Source organism: Tetrahymena thermophila, assembly GCF_000189635.1.
Source record: "Tetrahymena thermophila SB210 genomic scaffold scf_8254564, whole genome shotgun sequence".
In the NCBI taxonomy this organism is placed as follows: Eukaryota; Ciliophora; class Oligohymenophorea; order Hymenostomatida; family Tetrahymenidae; genus Tetrahymena; species Tetrahymena thermophila.
This window is the reverse complement of record NW_002476335.1, coordinates 330,631-350,998: the sequence shown is the minus strand read 5'-3', so window position 1 is coordinate 350,998 and position 20,368 is coordinate 330,631. Positions and strand designations below refer to the sequence as shown.

Below are 20,368 nucleotides of genomic sequence, written 5' to 3'. Positions count from 1 at the left end.
TCTTATAATAGAACTAAAAAAATATTTCTTTTCTTTTTTTTATGGCGATTTAAAAATAATTTAGTAAAAAAGTAATATTTTAAGGAAAATTGTAAGCAAATAAAGAAAGAAAGTTAATTATTTAGTAAAATAGGGACACCTTTGAGAAAATACATAAAAATTAAGATTAATAATTTTCAATTTTTGATTTTTGTAAATCTTTAAATTTAAGCCAGCTTTGTTAGAATTGTTTCTTATAGCTAGCTGTAATAATCATTTAAAGGGGAGAAATAGTAAATTAAGTAAATACTTTATTTATCGAAAAATCAAGCATTACTGTACTATTTTTCAATTCATGTTTTAAGAAAATAAATATTTAGTATTTTAAAATAGAAAGTAAATATCCTAATCATTAAGATAGACTTTTGTTTTTCTACAACGATAAATGTACCTTTTAAAAATTTATAGATATTTTTTTAATGGATATTATTATTTATTTAATACATAATAAAAATAAAAGAATAAAGTACTTTATGAAATCTTTTAAAAATAATGGACCTTTCCTAATGTTGAATTTTTTAATAAACCAGTTTTTTGAGTTTGTTTGATAATCAATACTAAAATGAAAACAATTAAAATGTAATAAATTAAATCCGCTTATTGTAATTGACAGAAAGAAAGATAAATACTTAAAAAAAGTATGATTTATCTTATATAAAATCAGCAAAATATTAGAAAAATTAGAGGATAAGGAATTTAATTAAATTTTTAAGGAAATAAATGACGTATTTAATTTATAAGGTATCTATATAAGCAGTAGATATAATTATTAATTTATAAAGTTAATACGTACAAAATAAATAACACTGGTAATTCTTATCGACGAAAATTTAATTAGAAATAACATTATCAAATAAATATAAAAGCATATTTTAAAAAGTTAAAATTATGGGGATAATCTAGAGGAGCTCTTTTAAATTTTTTTTTTTTTGATATCAAAGCAAATAATTTAAATATTAATTAACTTCTTAAAAAATGATCATATTCACTTCTCAATTTTGAAAATATTATTAATAATGATAAAAAACAAAACTATTGTTAAGTTGAATGAAAATTATTATTAACTTATTTTAAGCATAATAAAAATTATTGCTTTTTTTAAATAAATATATTTTTTAAAAATATCTTATACAAAAAATAAGCATAATATTGTGATTCCTCATAAATTTAGACTTTTATACATTAAAAAAAATTGAAAAAACTTTTTTCTTTCCTTATATATTTTCTAAAAAGTTTTGGAGTAATTTGGCATTTTTAATGAGTAATAACAGTACTTTAAATCAGAGCCATTAAAATGATAACTCTAATTTAATTATAAATGTGCACTGTTCGAAGTCTAAATTAAAATAATTGTGAATGAATAAAACAAACTCATCTAAAAAAATTTACTTCTATGAGTGTAATATATTATTTCAATTTTATAATGCTTGAATATTAAAAATGAAGATAATTATAGGAGTTATTTTAAATAAAGGTATATAAATAAGGGCTGGTGAATTTTATTTTCTATAAACAAAGCATCATTTTCAGAAACTAACATATGAATTACTTATTTAAAATAAAATAGATTTTTTAAAAATGTTATTATTGATAAAAATTTTCTTTTTGGCTAAAATATTATGGCTGAATTTCATTTTCAAGCAAACTCTTGACAAAATAAAGAAAATGTCTTATATAAATTCTTTTACAAATTATAAATAAAAGCCATAATATGGATTAATAGTTTACATCTTTTCTATTGGCTATTTATAAAAAAATTATTTATTAAGTTTTTTTAATTTGATAGTTGTTTGTTTATCAAATTTTTTTCTTTTATTTTGTTTGGAATGTGATTGATTATCTATTAAAAAAATTGATGGTAAAATTTAAAAAACAAATAACTTAAAGTAAAGAAATTAGTTAATTAATAATAAATAAATAACATTCATAGTTGATGATTGATTTTTAAATGTAGTAAATTAATTGATTCTATTATACAAATAATAAAATATGTATGCATATATTATATATAAATAATTAAATAATATTTTTTATTTTAGGAAAAATTTTATATTTATTAATTTTTAACGTTTAAATAAATAATTTTTTAATATAAATTTAATGAATTTAAAATCTAAAACTTTCATTTGGCAAGCTAAGAGCTAAGTTTTTATTATATTTGATGATTTTAGGAAAATTTTTCGTATTGTAATTTTTTGTCTTGTTTGGAATTCAATTTACTTATTTCAATTTTTTAATTTCTTGGAGAAGATAAATTTTGATCAACCAAATTTTATTTTAAGTTAGGAATTCTTTAGATTTATTACTCTTCTTAATTATTTTTGTAGTAAATAACTCTTTTAAGATATGACAGCACAGATGAAGCAGTATTCTGTATACTTGATTCTCTTGATTATTATAATTATGAGCTATTTTATAATTATTCACTGCTAACTTGGGTCTAATTAGTGATTTTTGTTTTTTACTATAACAAATTAGCTTAATTCTTGTTATCATTTAGTTAATTTAATTAGTTATTTGCAGAGGGACTTTAATTGGAGATGATATTAATTTATGAAAAATTGCCTTCATAAAGTTTTATTTGCTTTATTGGGATTTTCTTATCTTAAATTAATTTTAGAGCTTATTCTTAATCGATACTAGTTTTTTACCTTCTTTAAGATCTATTCTTTTAATTAAGAGGGATATCTTAGAGTTAGGAATAAGCATTATTAATTTCAGTTAGTTTTTGGGTAATTAATGAGTGATTTTCCTGATTTTGTAGATCATTTGATTATTTTTAGGAAAGTTCTTTTTTATTTAATTTTGTTGAGTTAAGTTAATGACTAACTTTTGGTTAATTATATTATTATTTACTAGGAGCATTATCATTTTATTCGAAATTTGAATATACTCTTTAAATCCTTTTGGTGAAACATTTTTAATCTGATTTAACAGGATTAGAAACATTTTAAGAGCTTTTCAACTTAGGATTTCTTGGAAATTCTTTTGTTTATATCAAATAAAATTGATCTAGATATATTTATTGAGATCTCAAGTCATTAATGGGAATTTCTTAACCATAATGAGATGAAATTATTTAAGCTTCTTTTATTGTGTCTAAACGCGATATATAAAAGGGTTGATAAAGAGAAGAGCGCAATCTATACATTTGGTAGAATGATAATTCTTCTCCTCTTATATCAATGAAGAAGTTAGTATCTATTCCCATACTTCTTAACTCATCATCATCCCATATAGAATATTCTTCTTCCTCTTCATCAGAGTTATCGTCATCTTCTTCTTAATCATCGCTCTTATCTTAGATAGCAAGTAATTAATTTTTTAGTTAAATTTAAGTTAATTTATATAAACTGAGCTCATTTATTAGTTATTATTTAGATTTATTGTTGCATTATTAGTAAAGTTAGGTTGATAATACTTACTTAGCAGGTATTTAATCATTATTGTTTGAGAAAGAAAATATTTCTTAGCTGCTTAAATTTTTAATGGGGTAGCTTTTACATAACAAAGCATTATTAGAAAAATTATTATTAGTTAAACTCTTTTAAGAGGCAATCTACAATTTTTAACTACTGACATTTGCTTAAAAAAATTTTAAGCTTAGTTAATTATTAACTAAAGATTCTTTAGGAGAATCAATAGTATCCATAGTTGTCAAACTAGTTTCTTATGAGTCAAGCATACGTTTCTCCTAAGCTTTAATTGTACAACTTTAAGGAGAATGTTAGCTCTTACTAGATTAGTTTTTGTTGATCATTTGATTAAAGAGGATTTATTTTTTGTTGGTTATTTTTTATTTCAATAATTAATTAATTTGATTATATATTTTTTATAAATCTTTTTTCCTGCGCAGCTCAACTTTTATTCTATCAAATTGTTACTAGTATATTTTGTTTTATTTAATTTATTACCCCAAATTCATAAGTACATTATTACTTTAAAATTTGTATAATTACATTTTTTAAAGTAAAGCTTTTTTTTATGCTCTTAAATTTTATCTATAGCAAAGTATGAAATTAAATAGGTAAACAAGATAACAAATAACTATTTTTAATGTTGATAAATAGTGTAATAAGAATTCATTCAATAAAGTTTTATATTGTGTGAATATCTAAGATTGCTTTTCTATTAGAATATATCAATTAGGAAATAATTAATTTATTTTATTTAGAATTCTAATAGATAGAAAATAGCTTATACCTTTTTATTTAACAGTTATCATAGTAAAACTTATAAAATAAAGTTATAATATATTTATATATATATATTTAAATTTCTATTCAGATATATTAATTGAATAATGTAAATTAAATATATTTTACAAACAAATAATCAATTAAAAACTAATCTCTAAAATATGTAATACATTAACTTGAAATTTTAACCTTTTAACTTCAATAATTTAATAACAAATCAAATAATTATTTTTAGCTAATCAAGTAAATAGAGCAAATAATTTAGTAGGCTTGAAAATTAAAAATCTATGTAGACAGCTAGTTGATTAAATTTTGTAAATAACTCAATCTAGTGGCAATTCTAATCAAGAAGTTTTTACCATAAATTGATTATTTTATAAAATTTAAATAATTTACTGATCTACATTTGATAATTAAGCATAAATAAATGTTATATTTTTGATAGTATCAATTTAGAAAACAAAGATTTGAAACTATTCAGGTGAAAATAAATCTATTTCATAATATTTGTTTTATTATTTAAAAATATCTATTTCATTTTTTAAAAAAAACCTAAAATAAGTTTAAAAAAACGAATTAATCTAAATCAAACAATTTCTTTTTTAATTAATTTTTCCAGAAATTTACCAAAAAAATTTAATTATTTCCTAATATAAAGAAATTACTGAAAAGAATGAAATCTTTTTATGTAAAAGTATGGAATAAAGAGTTTGTTTTTGCTAAGTTGAATTAAGAATTGGTGAAATTAAATATTTTTAAGCATAAAAAGATATTTCTTTTTATATTAGTTTTAAATAACTTTAAGATAAAATGAGTTTAAATTTCAAATGGCGTATTAAATAATTTTTTTTATTTTTAAAAATTACAATTTACACAAATTAAAAAAATTGCAATTTACATAAGTTAAAAAATTTAATTTACATCAATTTTTAATTTTTTGCTTACATTAATTTTAAAGAGCTAATTTTTTCTTATTCTCTATTACAAATATTCTGATAAGGTTTAATATTTATTAAATGAATAAAAAATATAAATATCAGTATACTATTAAAGTAAAATATTATTTTTTTACATTTCTTTTTACTAGAAATATATATTTTGTATATATTTGGATTGAAACAGTTCTTACACATAGCTAGCGTCTGATTGTTTCTAATTTTTTTATAGGTTTTTGAGGTAAAAAAGAAAGCTAAATGGTAATTAAAAAGAGGGTTTTTATAATTTTGTTTATTTATTACTTAAAAATGTTGTTAATTTTAAATCTTTATGAATTTTTTTCATTAAATATATCTTTAACTAAAAATATTTTGTTGAGAATTCTTATGTTTATTTGATCAAATTTAGGTATTTAAAAATATATAAAAAGACTTTAAATACTATGCTATTATCTTTTATTCCTTTTCTTAAAAAAAAAAAAATCTGATTTATTCATTAATCTCTCAAAAAATTTTATTTCTAATGCTTTTTTATCAATATTTTTTACAACATAACATTTAATAATTTTACAGTAAAAAAGCGAGAACATTTGTGGTTATAATCTATATATGTTAATTAAATTAAATTTAAATATATAAAACAGCTATGAGCAATATACAACTTAAGTAAAAGATAAAGAATTACATTTAATCTAAATTATTTAAGATTAAAAAGAATTTTTATCTTAAATAATACATTAATATTTAGATGTTAATACCTTAATTTTTTTTGATTAATCTTTAATTTAGAAAAAAAATATTGCAGAAAATCTAGATTTTTCTGATTTATACAAGCAATCTTTAAGCAGTAAAAAGCAATTATTATTTTTTTTAGATTGTAAAATTATCTATTTGAATGACTTTATGTTTGTTTTATTCTATATTAGCTTAAAATTGATAATAAATATTATCAAAATAAATACATTCTTTGTTTATTAGGAATATATAAAAAGTTATAATGATTTTACTTTAAATATTTATTTATGCAAATAAAGTTTAATTTAATTATAGAAACTATATTTATAGATGTTCATACAAGTTTTACTTAGTTTAATAAAATAATCTTTAAAAAACTTGGATAATATTGAATTTTCCAAATTAGTAGCTTTTTTAACTAAATTTAAATAGTTTTTGCAAGTAATTCTAGATATTTCTATCTTAAAAACCAATTTTACCTTTAAAGTTTTTGTCTAGTTCCTTGAATATAAATTACGCTCATAATTAAATACTATCTATCCTTGATAAAAATTATTCATAAATAAAACAAATATAAAAAAATTTAAAAATCTAAACCAGTAAATTTAAATTGATAGAGCTCAACTTAATTAGATTACAAATAATTTAAAAAAAAAAACATCTAATTTTTAAAAAACTATAAATTATAGTTTACAACATTCCTCCTTTAAAAAAATATGTTACAATATGTAATTATGTTGTACAAAATTCAAAAGCTTAAAATTCTTAATTACATTAAAAATGAGCGAATTTACTTTTTTAAATTAATTATATTTTCTTGGCATTAAATTTGCTTATTACTATTTAGTAATAATATTTATTAATTTTTTTTAATAATTAAAAGAAATAATTTTATTTTTTTATTAAATTCATATACTTTAAAATTAAAATTTTAACTTGATTTAAACTCTGAATATTCATTTTTTATTTTATTTTCCTCAAGTTAATTAATTTTCAAATAGTTTTGAAAATTCAAATAAAAATCTTAACAGCAATGGAACAAATATTAGTCTTCAACTAATTTACAAATTTTTTATAGTATATTTAGAAAATATATTTAAAAGCTAAACTGTGAATTAATAAATGTTAGTTTTCAATTAATTTACCATTTTTTATTTAAACTATCTTAATAATTTAAATAAAAGAACTAAATAATCATGGAAAAGTTAACTTTCACCTAAATATAGTTTTTATATTCTATTTAGAAAATTTAAATAAAAAAACTAAAATGTGATGGAATAAATCTAAGCTTTCAACTCATTGACAAAATTTTTATTGATTATATAAAAAATTTACATAAAAAAACTAAAATGTGATGAAAGAAAAGTAATCTTTCAGCAAATTGACAAAATTTTTATTGATTATACAAAAAACTTATATAGAAAACTAAAATGTGATGGAAAAATGTAAGCTTTTAACTAATTAGCAAATATTTTATTGATTATATAGAAAATTTACATAAAAAAACTAAAATGTGATGAAAGAAAAGTAATCTTTCAGCAAATTGACAAAATTTTTATTGATTATACAAAAAACTTATATAGAAAACTAAAATGTGATGGAAAAATATAAGCTTTTAACTAATTAGCAAAAATTTTATTGATTATTTAGAAAATTTAATGTTGATGGGATAAAATAACTATTAATAAGCGCTGTATGTAAATTTAAATAAACATGATAATTACATAAATAAAAAAACATGAAAATTATTATTTTATTTTAAAAATTTCAATTACTTGTGATCAATAATAGATTGAATGTGACTATAATTATTATTAATAATAAACTTATTTATTACTTTTTAGAGAGATAATTTATTTATATTTTCACATCAACTATATTTTACACAATTAAATTCTAAAAATAGAAAAATTAAAAATGATTTTTTATTTAAAATGAATATGTTTATTATTCATTGAGTAAAGGCAGTTTTTGAAAATTATTAAAAATTAAGTGTCTCAAAAGTATTATTTAATTAATTTGAATAATGCATAGTTATATTCAATTTTAAGCAACAAATTATAAAATAAAGATATTATTAGCAATTTCTTTAAATATTTTAAAAATAAGTTAAAAAAAAAGTATTTTATTCAAATAGTATTATAAGTTCCAGTACTAGATTATTCGCTAGATGAAGTTGTTCCTTTTGCCTTAAAATATCTTATTACTGAAGTAGTTTTAAGAAGTGTTAATTTAAATCCGTCATTTACTAAGTATGGAAAATCTGTCCAGAAACCATGGTTAGGAAGAGACTCTACACCAGTTAAACCGTATTTTCTTTTATTAATATAAGAACCTACTGCGAAGTAGATACCTGCAGAAAGAATAATGAAGATAAGTATTTTAAAGTTTTAATAAGACCCTCTTGCAGCTCCTTCACATCCATAGGGGCTTTGAATAGTAAACTTTAAGTGACAGGAATCTGTAGTGTCAACTGTCCAATTAGAACTTTAATCCTCAGAACATATAACTTAAAATGTAGATGTTTTTATATCTGTAGAAGCATTTGGTGTAGTTTTTATATTTCCTTAATCATCATAACTTATAGTTGGTGGCAAAATGCAAGTATCACCTTTTATATAAATTTTAATATTAAAATTATTATCCCTTGAATATTTTAAAATCTACCTCTATAAGTCCATTAAACACCTACTTTAGGATTATCACTATTTACAAAATCGTAATTCATTTCATTTGCGTTTGTCATAATATCACAATTTTAAGTGATTTCTCCTAAGATTTATAATCCTTCGTATACACTAACATCAACACCTTGGCAGGCAACTGTTTCACAGACATTGGTTACGTAAAACAAATCAAACATTCCCATCGTGTTAGAGCTATCTTTGATTTGATATCTATTTATATATTAGAATATTGTTTGTTTTCAATCACATTTAATCATTTTTAGTAAATTATCATTTTAATTTAAATTTTTTACCCGTCTTTTTTGTAAAGTGAAGAAAAATCATATTTTTCACCTGTGGATGGACTTTACCATTAACATGGGAGTTCTTTTCCTACTGCTATCAAAGAAAGTACTCCTAAAATAAACAGTATTTAGGATAATCTATTTGTGTTTCTCATATTTAAAACCTTATTTATTTTTTCACAAATTATAATTTTTTTGATAATTAATATTGATAAAAACTTCTTGTTTTTTTTTGTTTTTTGTATTTATGGTGTTTGTTTTAAAACTAAAAACGTAAAACTTAAAAGCTAAAGATTTGTTTTAAAAAAAATCTTTTTTAATCAATAAATACTACTCGTCTACCTTATTAAAAACCAAGTAATTCTTTCTGTATTTATTTGATATATTTAATCAAATTCTCTATTAAAAACAAATTTTTGTTTATCTTAGATTAATATATAAAAAGAATAATAACCAAATACTTATAATTTAAAATCTTTAAAAATACATTAATTTTTTACTTTAAAAAAAATTGTTCTTGTAAATTTTGATTCAAAATTTTATTGTTAATAATAATTAATAGAAATTTAAGAGAAATAATATTAATTCTTTGTGATTTTGAATTAATAAATAAATTTTATTTATTATCATTTAAAAATAAAATATTTAATCTCAATTATTTTTTAAAATTATTGTTTTTTATTCAAAATTAATTTTTAATTTTTTTAATCAATCTTCAAGTTATTTTTTTAAAAAATTAAAATTAAAAATTTATGTATCGAATTAATTTCTAAAAATGAAATATATTGAAAATCAAAGTTTAAAAAAAAATAAATATATTTTAATAAAATCTGAATTGATTAATAATTACTCTTTATTTTATGTGTGGATCAGAAAAATCAACCAAATGATTTAGTCTATCTTTTTTTATATAAAATCTAACAAGAGTTGAATCAAATAGATTAACTTATTTTATTGAATATGATTGTTTCTTTTGGTATTATAAATTAAATTTAGGTAGGTATGTGCATTTCAAATTATTAGAAGCTTTTTTATATATATTATATTGATATATAATAAAAAATAATGCTTTGTTAGTTATTAATTATTTCAATCAATTATACTACAGGTTTATTAAGTAAAGGGATTTTTATTTATAATCTAAATAGTTGAAATGCTTGAGGAGTTTAATGATATGCCAATACATCCTACTCATAACATAGTAAATTCAAAGTTTGCTTGACTGTTTAAGCAACTTTATAAGTAAAATACTCATTTAATTCATTTTTTGGGAATAAAATTTAGTTATTGAGTAGTAAAATTTCTGATTTTGTTATTAAGGAGACAAAACCTATCACGGAAATGCAAAGCATTATCAGCAATCTTTTAAAAGAAACGAACATCAAAAAAAATATATAAATTTAATTCGATAACCCTTAGCTCGAAAATATGAGAAACGAATTTAGTTCAAATACACTAAGCTTATAGACTAATTTTTATAATTTGATTGATGAAGAAAAAAGAGAACATTAAGAGCTCAAATTAATAAACAAATTTGCACACTTTGAAGTTTATAGTGACATATAGCCTTAGAATTACCAAGAAATATACAATTAAGATGCAGCAAATACAGAAATAAAATTGCCTAACATAATAAAAAAGATTAAGAAGAGAGTTAAAATAGATTTACTTAGAGAGAGGTTCTATTTGAATCGTACAAGACACAATATGACTTTGTGGTTATACAATTAAATGAAACCATCAAATAATGAAGAGAAGCAATAAAATGGAAAGGGCACAGGTTAAGTGCAAAAATAGAAGCTTAAACGTGATTTACAAAGCATTACAAATTATGATAAAAAGAATAAATAAGTGTAATAAGATCCTTTTGAAAGCAAGCATAATTTCAGTCATATATTAAATGTTTAAAATATTGTTGAAATGTAGTAATCTTTCTTTCCTCCTAAGGCTACATTTCCTATTAAGTTGTACTATCCTCTGAAAGAGTATATTTTAGATCTTTTATATTACAATATTATATAATAAAATGAATTTAGCAAAAATAAATTTTTGGTTATTTATTTTGAGGAAATATTTATAATTTATATTTATAAATAAAAATTAGTAATTGTTGTAATGAAAATGCTATACAGCCTCCATCTAATAAGATTTAACATATTAGAATGATTCCTAAGAAGTATGAAGGTTATGAAACTCATTTAGCACTAGGAAACACATTTATAATTAAGATGAAAAATCTTTTAACCTTTTTCTAGCATGTTACATAAAAGGGCTCTGACTTTGTTTATATATCAAACCAAATGGATTTAGATTATTTTTAGGTCAAGGTGCTTTACGATTATATAAGTAAAGTTTTTAAACTTTCCAAGGTTCATAAAGAGCAAAGAAGGAGAAGTTAACAAAAAAAAGATAGAGTTTAAGTCAAAATGCAGGAAATTAAGTAGCACATAAAAAATATTTTCAAAGATCTTTATGAAGAGCAAAAGGTTGAAACAATATTTTAAATAGAAGAAGTTTTTGTTAGTTATGGAGATATTTAAACAAGATTGAACAAATATTTTCACCCAGAATCTAAAGATGTTGAGGAAGAATATGTAAAATAAGTTGAAAAAACTCATAAATACGAATCTGATCTCAAAAAGGAAAAAGAAAGGGAAAAAGAGAAAGAAAGAGAAAAAGAAAAAGATGAAGATTATAACGAGGAAGATAACGTTAAAGGAAGAAAACGTAAAGCAAAAATAGCTACTTCAGATGTAAGGGCAAATACAAGAAGCAATAACCAAGCAAATAAAATGCTATAACTTTTTTGAAAATATTACTCAAAAAACTTAAACTTGTAATCCTATCTATTTAATAATAACCACTAATAATTAAAAAAAATTAAGTAAAAATAAGCATAATAATACAATAATAAATGTTTAAAATAAAAACAAATATAATAAATATTTTACCTCACTCACTAAATTTCTCTACTAAAATGCATGTTAAAATTAATTAAAAAAATAGCATCATAGTAATGATTCCTCATATTAATTTAAATTTATTTTTAAATGTTTTTTATTTGTTGATAAAGTTATTGAGAAAAGTTAATTTTTCTAAAATACCATTTATAATTTACAATTATCTTCTTATGTTAAAATTAACATAGCCCTTATTATGTATGACAAATAAATAAATAGCTAATAGGTTGATTAATTGATAGATACATTTAAATAAAAATCACCAATTAAAATATATTAATTAAAGAAGGAAAAATAGAAAGTCATAAAGAAAAATTATCCTTTAATAAAATTAGGCTTCTTTTTTAATTGTTTTTTATTATCTTTCTTGGATTTAAAGAAATTAAAAAATAAAAATTTGTGCAAAAATCTTTTGAAATTCTGAAAATATCTTTTGATAGAAATCAACACTAAAAGAAAACAATAAATAATTAGGTAGAAACAAAAAATTTGAAAATGTTAAAAGGTGCAATTGATTCACTCGATAGTAAATAAGCAGCTCTTTTCAAAAACTTAGTTGTAATAAATATATATTATTTTGCAAGATGGATTACTTAAAAGGTTTTGGCTGTCTTCTAAATATTTCTTTCAATATTTATTATTAACTAATGGGATTATACATATAGAAAATTAACAAAATCCTATAAGATTATTTTAAAAAGTTAAAGAGAGCCAAATCTTGCAAATGTCTGAAAATATTTTATGACATCTACTTTAACAAAATTTTTAATTATATAGAAATTCTATGAAACTAAGTAGTACAAAAAAGGTCTTAAGTAAGCTGACAAGCTATTAGAATAAAAGCCTAACCATGCAGGTTTGCTAACACTTTTATTAATATTTTATGTTATTTACCAAAAAAATTTTTAAAAATCAGAATCCATGGCTATGAAGGCTATATTCCTCTATTTCACTGGATAAAAGAGTGAAGGATTGGATCTATCAAAGAAGGTTTTATTTATTTAAATATATAAAATAATTTATCTTTATAATTAATATGAATTTATATCTAACCTATTCAAAATGATATATACAGGCTTTGATGAAAAATTTAAAAAGTGACATAGCTTGGCATATTCACGGCATTATTAATAGAACAAACAGAAATTATTAGGAAGCCATCAACTGTTACAAGAAAGCTCTTGATATTTCTCCAGACAATGTGCAAATTTTAAGAGATTTAGCTTTACTTTAAGTTCAAATTCGTGATGTAGAAGGACTTTGTGATACTCGTAAAAAGCTCCTCTTAAACAAGGAATCTTTGATTATTAATTGGGTTGCATACGCTTTTTCTCTTCACTTGGTATTATATTGTAAAAAAGAGATATAAATAATCATATTTTTATTGTAAATATAGAAAGGTTCAATTGAAGAATGTTTAAAAGTTATAGATTCTATCATCAACATCACTAAAAATAATCCTCTCAAGGGTATTGAAAAAACAGAAGTATTGTGTTTTTTTATTAAAAAATGAGTAAATTTATGTAACAAAAACTCACAATTAATATTAGTTTTGCTTATATCACGCTTAAGTTTATGCTGATGGAGGCAACTATGAAATGTAATTAAAGATACTAGAATAAAACGAAGAAGGTATTTTAGATAAGGTTGCACTCAACGAATAAAGAATTAAGGCTTACTTAAAATTGAATAAATAGGACTAAGCAATTTAATGCATTGAGTAATTCATATTTAGAATTTTCTTTATTTATTTAAAAGATTTGCTGAAACAAAACAACAAAAAAAATGCAATTTTAATTTTAAACAGCATTTTGAATAAAAATTATTATCTAAAATTTTATTTTTAACATAGAAAACTCATTGAGATCAATCCTTAAAATAGAAACTACTTCAATCTCCTTAAGTAAGCTAGAGGATTGCCTGAAATTCCTGCTAATGAAGAAGAGAGACTTAAAATTGTCAGCTTCTTTGAAGAAATAGGCGCTAAATACAATGTAAATAAAATGATTAAATAATATTTTAAAGCTTAAATTACTATTAAAAATAGAGCAACATTATTTCATATATGGCTTTAGATTTCTCAAAAGGCCAAGATTTTGAAAATAAACTTATTAAGTATATTACTCCCTATTTCCGCAAGGGTATTCCCTCTCTTTTCTCTGAATTGAAACACCTTTACTAAGATAATGAAAAGGTTTAAATCATTGAAAAAGTTCTTCTCAACAATTTAGCTTCTTTACAAAAAGAATCAAAATTCCCTAACTCTGATGCTATTGAAAGCCCTTGTTGCCTTTTATGGAATTACATGCTCTTAGCTTAACACTTTGACCGTGTTAACTAATTAACTAAAGCTCTTGAGTACGTAAACCTTGCAATCAATCATACACCCACATTGATTGAACTCTATTTAGTTAAAGCTAAAATCTACAAGCACTAATTCAATCACAAGGTAGCATTTGAGAATGCTGATAAGGTAAAAAATAAAAAATTTAAAATGGCTATTGATCTTATATTATATTTATAAATAGGCAAGAACTATGGATTTAGCTGATAGATATTTGAATAACAAAGCAATCAAGTATGCTTTAAGATGTGGATTTTTTGATTAGGCTAACGACTTGCTCAGATTATTCCTTAAAGACCCTTCTGAAGGTAATCCCTTCGAGTTATAAACCTTATGGTATGAAATTGCTTAAGGTGAAACCCTTCTTAAAAAGGGTGAATATGCTAGAGCTTTGAGAATGTTTAAGTTCGTCCAAAAGGCTTTTATTGATATTTATGAGGATTAATTCGATTTCCACACTTATTGTATTCGTAAATATAATTTAAACACATATACCAATCTTCTTAACTATGAGAATGGTGTTTACAACTAGAAGCCTTTCATTTATGGAAGTACTTTGTTAGTCCAATCCTTGATGGAATACATCACTGTCAGACTCGTAGAAGTAAATTGATTACTTAAATAAAATGAAAAATTTTCCCTAATTTTTACTTTGCATAAAATAGATTAAAAAGAAAGAGGAAGAAGAACTTAGAATTAAAAATATGACATAAATGGAAAAGAAGAAGTGGAAAAAGTAATAGGAAATTGAAGCTGAAAAAGCTGCTAAAGATCCTAATGTTGAATTTAGAAAAAAGCATGACTTAGATGGAGAAGAATTCAGAAATTCTCAACCTTTAGTCGAAGCCAATCATGTTGCAAAGCAATTAATCCACACTAAAGTTTCAAATCCTCAATTAAAATTCAAGAGTTCTTATGTCTTAGTTGATTTCTATATTGAAACAAACAGACCTCTTCTTTTAATTAAGGCTTTGAACAAGGTTATTTCTTCTAATCACTGTGCTAATGGAATCCATTTAGCTAAATTGAAGGCAGCTATTTACTGTAAATATTCAATATCTATCTATCTTTATTTTATAAGAATATTATTTATTTTTATTATTTAATAAATATAGTGGAAAAATTCTTAAAGGGTGATAAATTGAATGAACACGTCAAGAAGTATAGCGAAGAAGCTTTACACAATATTTTAAATGGCAAAACAATTGAACAATTTAACACTGAATATATTAGTAAAAATACTAGCTCTAATGGTTGCTACAAAAATGCTCTTCATGGTAACATTTTATTTAACGAATAATAGTTAAATATTAAATAATAAATTACTTTATTAAATAGCTTTAAAGTGTGATATCGTTTTAGGAAAGGCTAATAAAGAATAACTTTTGAAGTTCCATGAAGATTTACTCATGAATAGAAATGACTTAACACTTTAATAAGCAACCTAATTATTTGATGAATTTATCAAGCTTAACGATTTCAATTACAAGAACGAAGTTTCTGTAATATATTTTGATTTCAAAAAATTATTTAATTTATTAAAACAATCCAATAATAAAAGGAAAAATTATAGAAGTAGTTCCCTGAAAGTGAATACTACTTTGGAAAGTATAGATTTGATGAAAAGACTCATCTTGAATTAGCTCAACAATAATAACAATAAGATTCAAACAAAAAGTGAAATAAAAAGTGATAAAAAATATAAATAAAATTCAATTAATTTGCTAATTATATACATTTATTTAAATTCTGTATTATGTATTAACTAAATCTTGATTATTCAGTATGCTTTTTAGAATTTAAAAATAGCTAGCTGTTTATTATTAAAGTATTTTATGTTTCTAACAAAAGTTTATATTAAATATTTTAATTAATAAATTTAAATAAAAGTAAGATAAATAAATAAATTTTGGTGATTTAAAATAAAAAATTAGCAATAATAAATTAAATAAATAAAAGCTATCTATTATTTCTAATTCATAAATTCTAAATATATATAAACAATATTCAAAATTAAACATTATTAATTAATTAGTTAGTTAGTTTGTTCGTTTTCATTAATTTTTTTCAAGTTAATAGAAGTTAATAGGAACTTCAACTCTTTCTTAATCAAAGGTCGCATAAATTGAGTGTATGTTTCCTTCTTTAATCCATTATGAAAATGATGTAAAATCTAAAAACTAAAATTTTATAAAAAAATTTTTTTAATTGATTTAAATGAAATTAGAAAAAGCTATTATTACTCCTTTATTCTAAGTATCTAAACGAGTAAAAATCTATGCTACTTATTAGGATAAATGCTCTTTATTTTATTATGCCCACATATTAAGCTTTTATACATTAATTTAGTTTCCACCATATTTTTTATTAACACTTTCTCCAAGAATCATAAAAGCTGCTTTCCAAGAATCTTCAATAAATTCAATAAATTCTTTTCTTGATATTTTATTATCATTATCTTTGTCATATGCCTTATAAGTATCTATTTTATTTAAAAATTTCATTATTTATACAAAAAAATCTTTCTGTTTTTTTAAATTACATGTAATTCTATAATCTTTGTCTTTTATCAGTTAACTCAAACCTTTTAAGAAGTCTTCTTCGCTAATATAGTTCTATTTTTCCTAATTTGCAATTTTAAAAAGTGCTTTGCTATATTTTTGTTGATTTAATTTCAAAAATCTATTTACTTTATCAAAAACATTGAATAGCCTCTCTCCAAGAGGAGTATAACGTATACGCTTTATGTTAAAATTTTCTAAAACTGCTAAAGCATCATTAAACTTGTGCTTGAAAAGTTTTCCGTTTTAGGCTTAGCTTGCAAATGCTTATTTAATAAATTCTTCAAATTTAGGATCAACATTATTTTAATTATTGATTTGTACTTCATTAGCATCTAAATAACATTAAAAATTATTTTATTAAAATTTATTTGGCAATAATGATTAATATTAATAATTACTAAACTTTTTAGTTGGATTGTTTCCCATATTTCAAAAATAAAATTATAAAAATTATTATTATCGATTTGTGTTTTCTATAAAATTTCTTAGTTGATTGATAAATCTGATTAAGCTAAACTTCTTATTTTTTAATTAAAAAATATTTATTTTGATGAATTTAACACTTAATTGATATATAAAATGAATATTAAATAAAAATTCATAATTAGATGCATTTAAATTAAAAGAATTTAATCTTAAATTGTCTATTATTATTATTTTAATTTCAAATATTTCTAATCGTAATTTAAACATATTAAAAATAAATTATTATTTTAAGCTTACATTATTCACAATTTATATAACTACAATAAGCATAGAAAAATAGAAACACAAAGTTTAAATTGCCTTTAAAATACTTCAAATATTTTTTCTAAATCTTCAATATACTTTACATAAAAATTAAAAAAAATAAGAAATATACATAAAGAATTTAAAGGATTGTTTTATATTTAATGAACTTTAATATATAGTAAAAGATTTCACAAATTAGTAGATATGGTTTATGTATGTATATAAGTAGTTATACCTAACTAACTAACTAGTTAACTAATTTATTTTTTAGTATAAGTTTTTTTATTTATCAAGTTTGAAACAGTTAAAAGCTGAAAATAACTACGTGATGAAAAAGATTAAGAAACTATCTAGATAAATTAATACTGAGTATAGACAAACTGAAATTTAATTTTGAGCTAATTCGATAGTTAGAAGCTGCATTTTATTAATGTATTTTTAAACTGCTGTTTTGATTTCTGAGTGTTAATTCTATTTAAACTATCTAAATTTGAGTTGAGGTAATTTATATATGATTATTTTTATTTTACAAAATAGAAAGAGAATTCAAAATATCTTTAATAAGTAAGTAACAATCAATCAATTTCTATTCTCAAATATATTTTGTATAATTGGTGGTGCTTATTTAAACTTAATTTATTGAAATTAGTGATTTAATTATATTATTATTATTATTGTTATCCTTTTTCATTACTAAGAATTTTAATCTTCATCTATGAGATCTTCTGTGAAATACCTAAATTTCTTTTCAAGTAATTGCAATTCATCTAATTCAGAAATGTCTTGATATTCATTACTTTCTTGAACTTAAAATTGGTTCATAAATTTATGATTTCTTTTTTTTCCTGCAAAATTGTGCACAATGACTGATATATCATCTCTGTATTGAGTATTTCGGCAAACTTTTTTTTTCTATTTTTCAATCAAGATTTCATTCTACTCTAAAATACTTGGAATTTATTCCTAAAAAAATCCCTTTTGCTTTCTTATTTTCTTCTTTTTTTACTGGAGAGGAATTTAAGATTCATTATTGTAGGAATTGTAACTCTCTTCATTAATACTGTAGTCATTATGAATATAATCTAACTCCATATTATGATATTAGCCACTTTATTCAACCGTTTCTTCCTTAGCTACATTTTAAATTGAGTTCTTACCATAAAGCTCAGAAGAAATTTCTGGGAAATTTAATCTTAAATTTTCTGAGAAAGTCGACTTTTACCTATTTTTTTAGTTTTTACTCTCTTACATTTGCATGCTAACTGAATTTTCTTCTTGTCTGTTGTTCATATTTTCATCTTTTATTTGCTAATTCTAAGAAGCTTACTTTTTAATTGTACTGTATTCTAAATCATGTTCGCTTTAAATAAATCCACTACTTATTTTATAATGGTAGCTATCCTGATCACTGCTTTCGGAGCTACTTGAAGATTTTTCAATTTAACAGTTTCTATCTAGTCTATAGAGGAAGCGATCACTTATCTCGTTAACATTTAATCCTTTACATTTTTCTTTTTGCTATTAAATGTCATTTTGCTTTGAAATTGTGCTTTAAATTTAATTATGGTTATTGTTATTAAAATTATTGTTTTATTAGCTTTAAAAATTTTGAGATTCTTGAGATTAATTATTGAAAATGTTTGGCTTAGAATTAGTAAAAAGGGAATTGTTGATTTTAGATGAATTTTGTGTATTGATAGCATCATTATTATTATTTTTTAGTTAAGCATTTATTTGAAGTTATTATTCTTAAACAAATTCACTTTTTTATTAAGAAGGAATAATATTGTTTTTGTGTTGACTTTTCATTTAATTGATTTCCTTTTTAAATTTAAGAGCTGACTCTGCAATTTAAGACGTACTATTATATCTTTCTAATACTGTATAATAGTCGCTAGTATTAGAGAGCTTTTTCCAATCTATTTCTTAATTTTATTTCCTAAGCAAGATATCATGAAGCATATCAGTAACTTGCTTTTAAGTATACCCAATAGAAAGGTAATACTTTCTCATCTTTTATATTTGCTTTTGTAACTATTTGAAGGCTTAAGAGTTTTAAAGCGCTTGCAACTCAGATTACTGAACTTGCTAATTTGATATGACTTGGTTGTAATTGTTAGACTAACATAAATTAGCTGTATTATGCTACACATTTTAATTGTTTTAATATTAATAATTATTTTAATCCATTGTGGAATGAATGCCTTAAACAATAAAAGCTTTAGCTGTTCCTATTTAAGTCTTTATTTTAGCGATACAAATTCAATATGAAAGAAAATAATTCTAACAAATATCTGAGCTTTATTAATACTTTATCAACTATAAAACAAGTTTTAAAATGCAATAAATTGTTAATTTATTATAATTGTCCTCTTGAGTTTGCTTTCAATCAGAGAACAATGTGTAGGATAAAATTATTTTATGTACTATTGATTTAAAACCTTCTTTTAAAAAATCTAAATAAAATGTTGTTTAAACTATTTATATGATTTGTGTCACTTTAATGTGTGATTTTCTTTTCTTTAATTTTTGCAAATTTTCTTCTATTAATTAATTAATTATTTATTTCACAACAATGCTCAAGCTATTTATAATAATTCTATTGTTTGTACATTTTTTTGATTTTACTCTTTAAATACAATCAATCAAAAAACTTCCAATTTTTTTTTTTGAATAATTCTTTGTGTACCTTTTGGAACTATTTGGTTAGAATTTTAAAAATACTTTTTAATGTTTCTTGATTTCATTTTTACTATTTTTTTTTTCAAATTTGATTTTTTCTAATTCTTATCTAAATTTTTATAAATTGAATACTCACTTTTAGCAGATTTTACAGAAAAATATTTTATTAATTTATATTAAAATTTTTCATTTTTTTTTATTTAAAAA

General features: G+C 21.2%; 6 protein-coding genes across 6 annotated transcripts; 2 read left to right on the top strand and 4 right to left on the bottom strand. All coding sequences in view use genetic code 6, as the record gives it.

Annotated features, from left to right (window-relative positions):
* Positions 1 to 2,161: 2,161 nt before the first annotated feature.
* On the bottom strand, positions 2,162 to 3,844 carry TTHERM_00218710 (hypothetical protein; the record flags this gene model as incomplete). The annotated part of the gene is made up of 1 exon (XM_001020543.2): positions 2,162 to 3,844. The coding sequence occupies exon 1, from the start codon at positions 3,797 to 3,799 to the stop codon at positions 2,162 to 2,164; it is 1,638 nt and encodes a 545-aa protein (XP_001020543.1). The 5' UTR covers positions 3,800 to 3,844.
* A 4,193-nt stretch (positions 3,845 to 8,037) lies between these two features.
* On the bottom strand, positions 8,038 to 9,034 carry TTHERM_00218690 (autophagy-related protein; the record flags this gene model as incomplete). The annotated part of the gene is made up of 3 exons (XM_001020541.3): positions 8,038 to 8,519; positions 8,576 to 8,805; positions 8,889 to 9,034. 3 exons carry the CDS (start codon positions 9,032 to 9,034, stop codon positions 8,038 to 8,040), a joined length of 858 nt encoding a protein of 285 aa, XP_001020541.1.
* A 998-nt stretch (positions 9,035 to 10,032) lies between these two features.
* On the top strand, positions 10,033 to 11,689 carry TTHERM_00218680 (hypothetical protein; the record flags this gene model as incomplete). Its single annotated transcript, XM_001020540.2, has 3 exons — positions 10,033 to 10,080; positions 10,164 to 10,864; positions 10,984 to 11,689. 3 exons carry the CDS (start codon positions 10,033 to 10,035, stop codon positions 11,687 to 11,689), a joined length of 1,455 nt encoding a protein of 484 aa, XP_001020540.2.
* Positions 11,690 to 12,334: 645 nt separating this feature from the next.
* On the top strand, positions 12,335 to 15,864 carry TTHERM_00218670 (NMDA receptor-regulated protein; the record flags this gene model as incomplete). Its single annotated transcript, XM_001020539.2, has 13 exons — positions 12,335 to 12,397; positions 12,617 to 12,695; positions 12,756 to 12,829; positions 12,915 to 13,181; positions 13,236 to 13,325; positions 13,390 to 13,559; positions 13,692 to 13,833; positions 13,887 to 14,312; positions 14,368 to 14,787; positions 14,849 to 15,227; positions 15,299 to 15,460; positions 15,522 to 15,685; positions 15,745 to 15,864. 13 exons carry the CDS (start codon positions 12,335 to 12,337, stop codon positions 15,862 to 15,864), a joined length of 2,556 nt encoding a protein of 851 aa, XP_001020539.2.
* A 373-nt stretch (positions 15,865 to 16,237) lies between these two features.
* TTHERM_00218660 (EF hand protein) lies at positions 16,238 to 17,173 on the bottom strand (the record flags this gene model as incomplete). Its single annotated transcript, XM_001020538.4, has 4 exons — positions 16,238 to 16,363; positions 16,427 to 16,665; positions 16,726 to 17,079; positions 17,146 to 17,173. 4 exons carry the CDS (start codon positions 17,171 to 17,173, stop codon positions 16,238 to 16,240), a joined length of 747 nt encoding a protein of 248 aa, XP_001020538.4.
* A 993-nt stretch (positions 17,174 to 18,166) lies between these two features.
* On the bottom strand, positions 18,167 to 19,669 carry TTHERM_00218650 (hypothetical protein; the record flags this gene model as incomplete). Its single annotated transcript, XM_001020537.3, has 1 exon — positions 18,167 to 19,669. The coding sequence occupies one exon, from the start codon at positions 19,667 to 19,669 to the stop codon at positions 18,167 to 18,169; it is 1,503 nt and encodes a 500-aa protein (XP_001020537.1).
* Between the last annotated feature and the right edge of the window lie 699 nt (positions 19,670 to 20,368).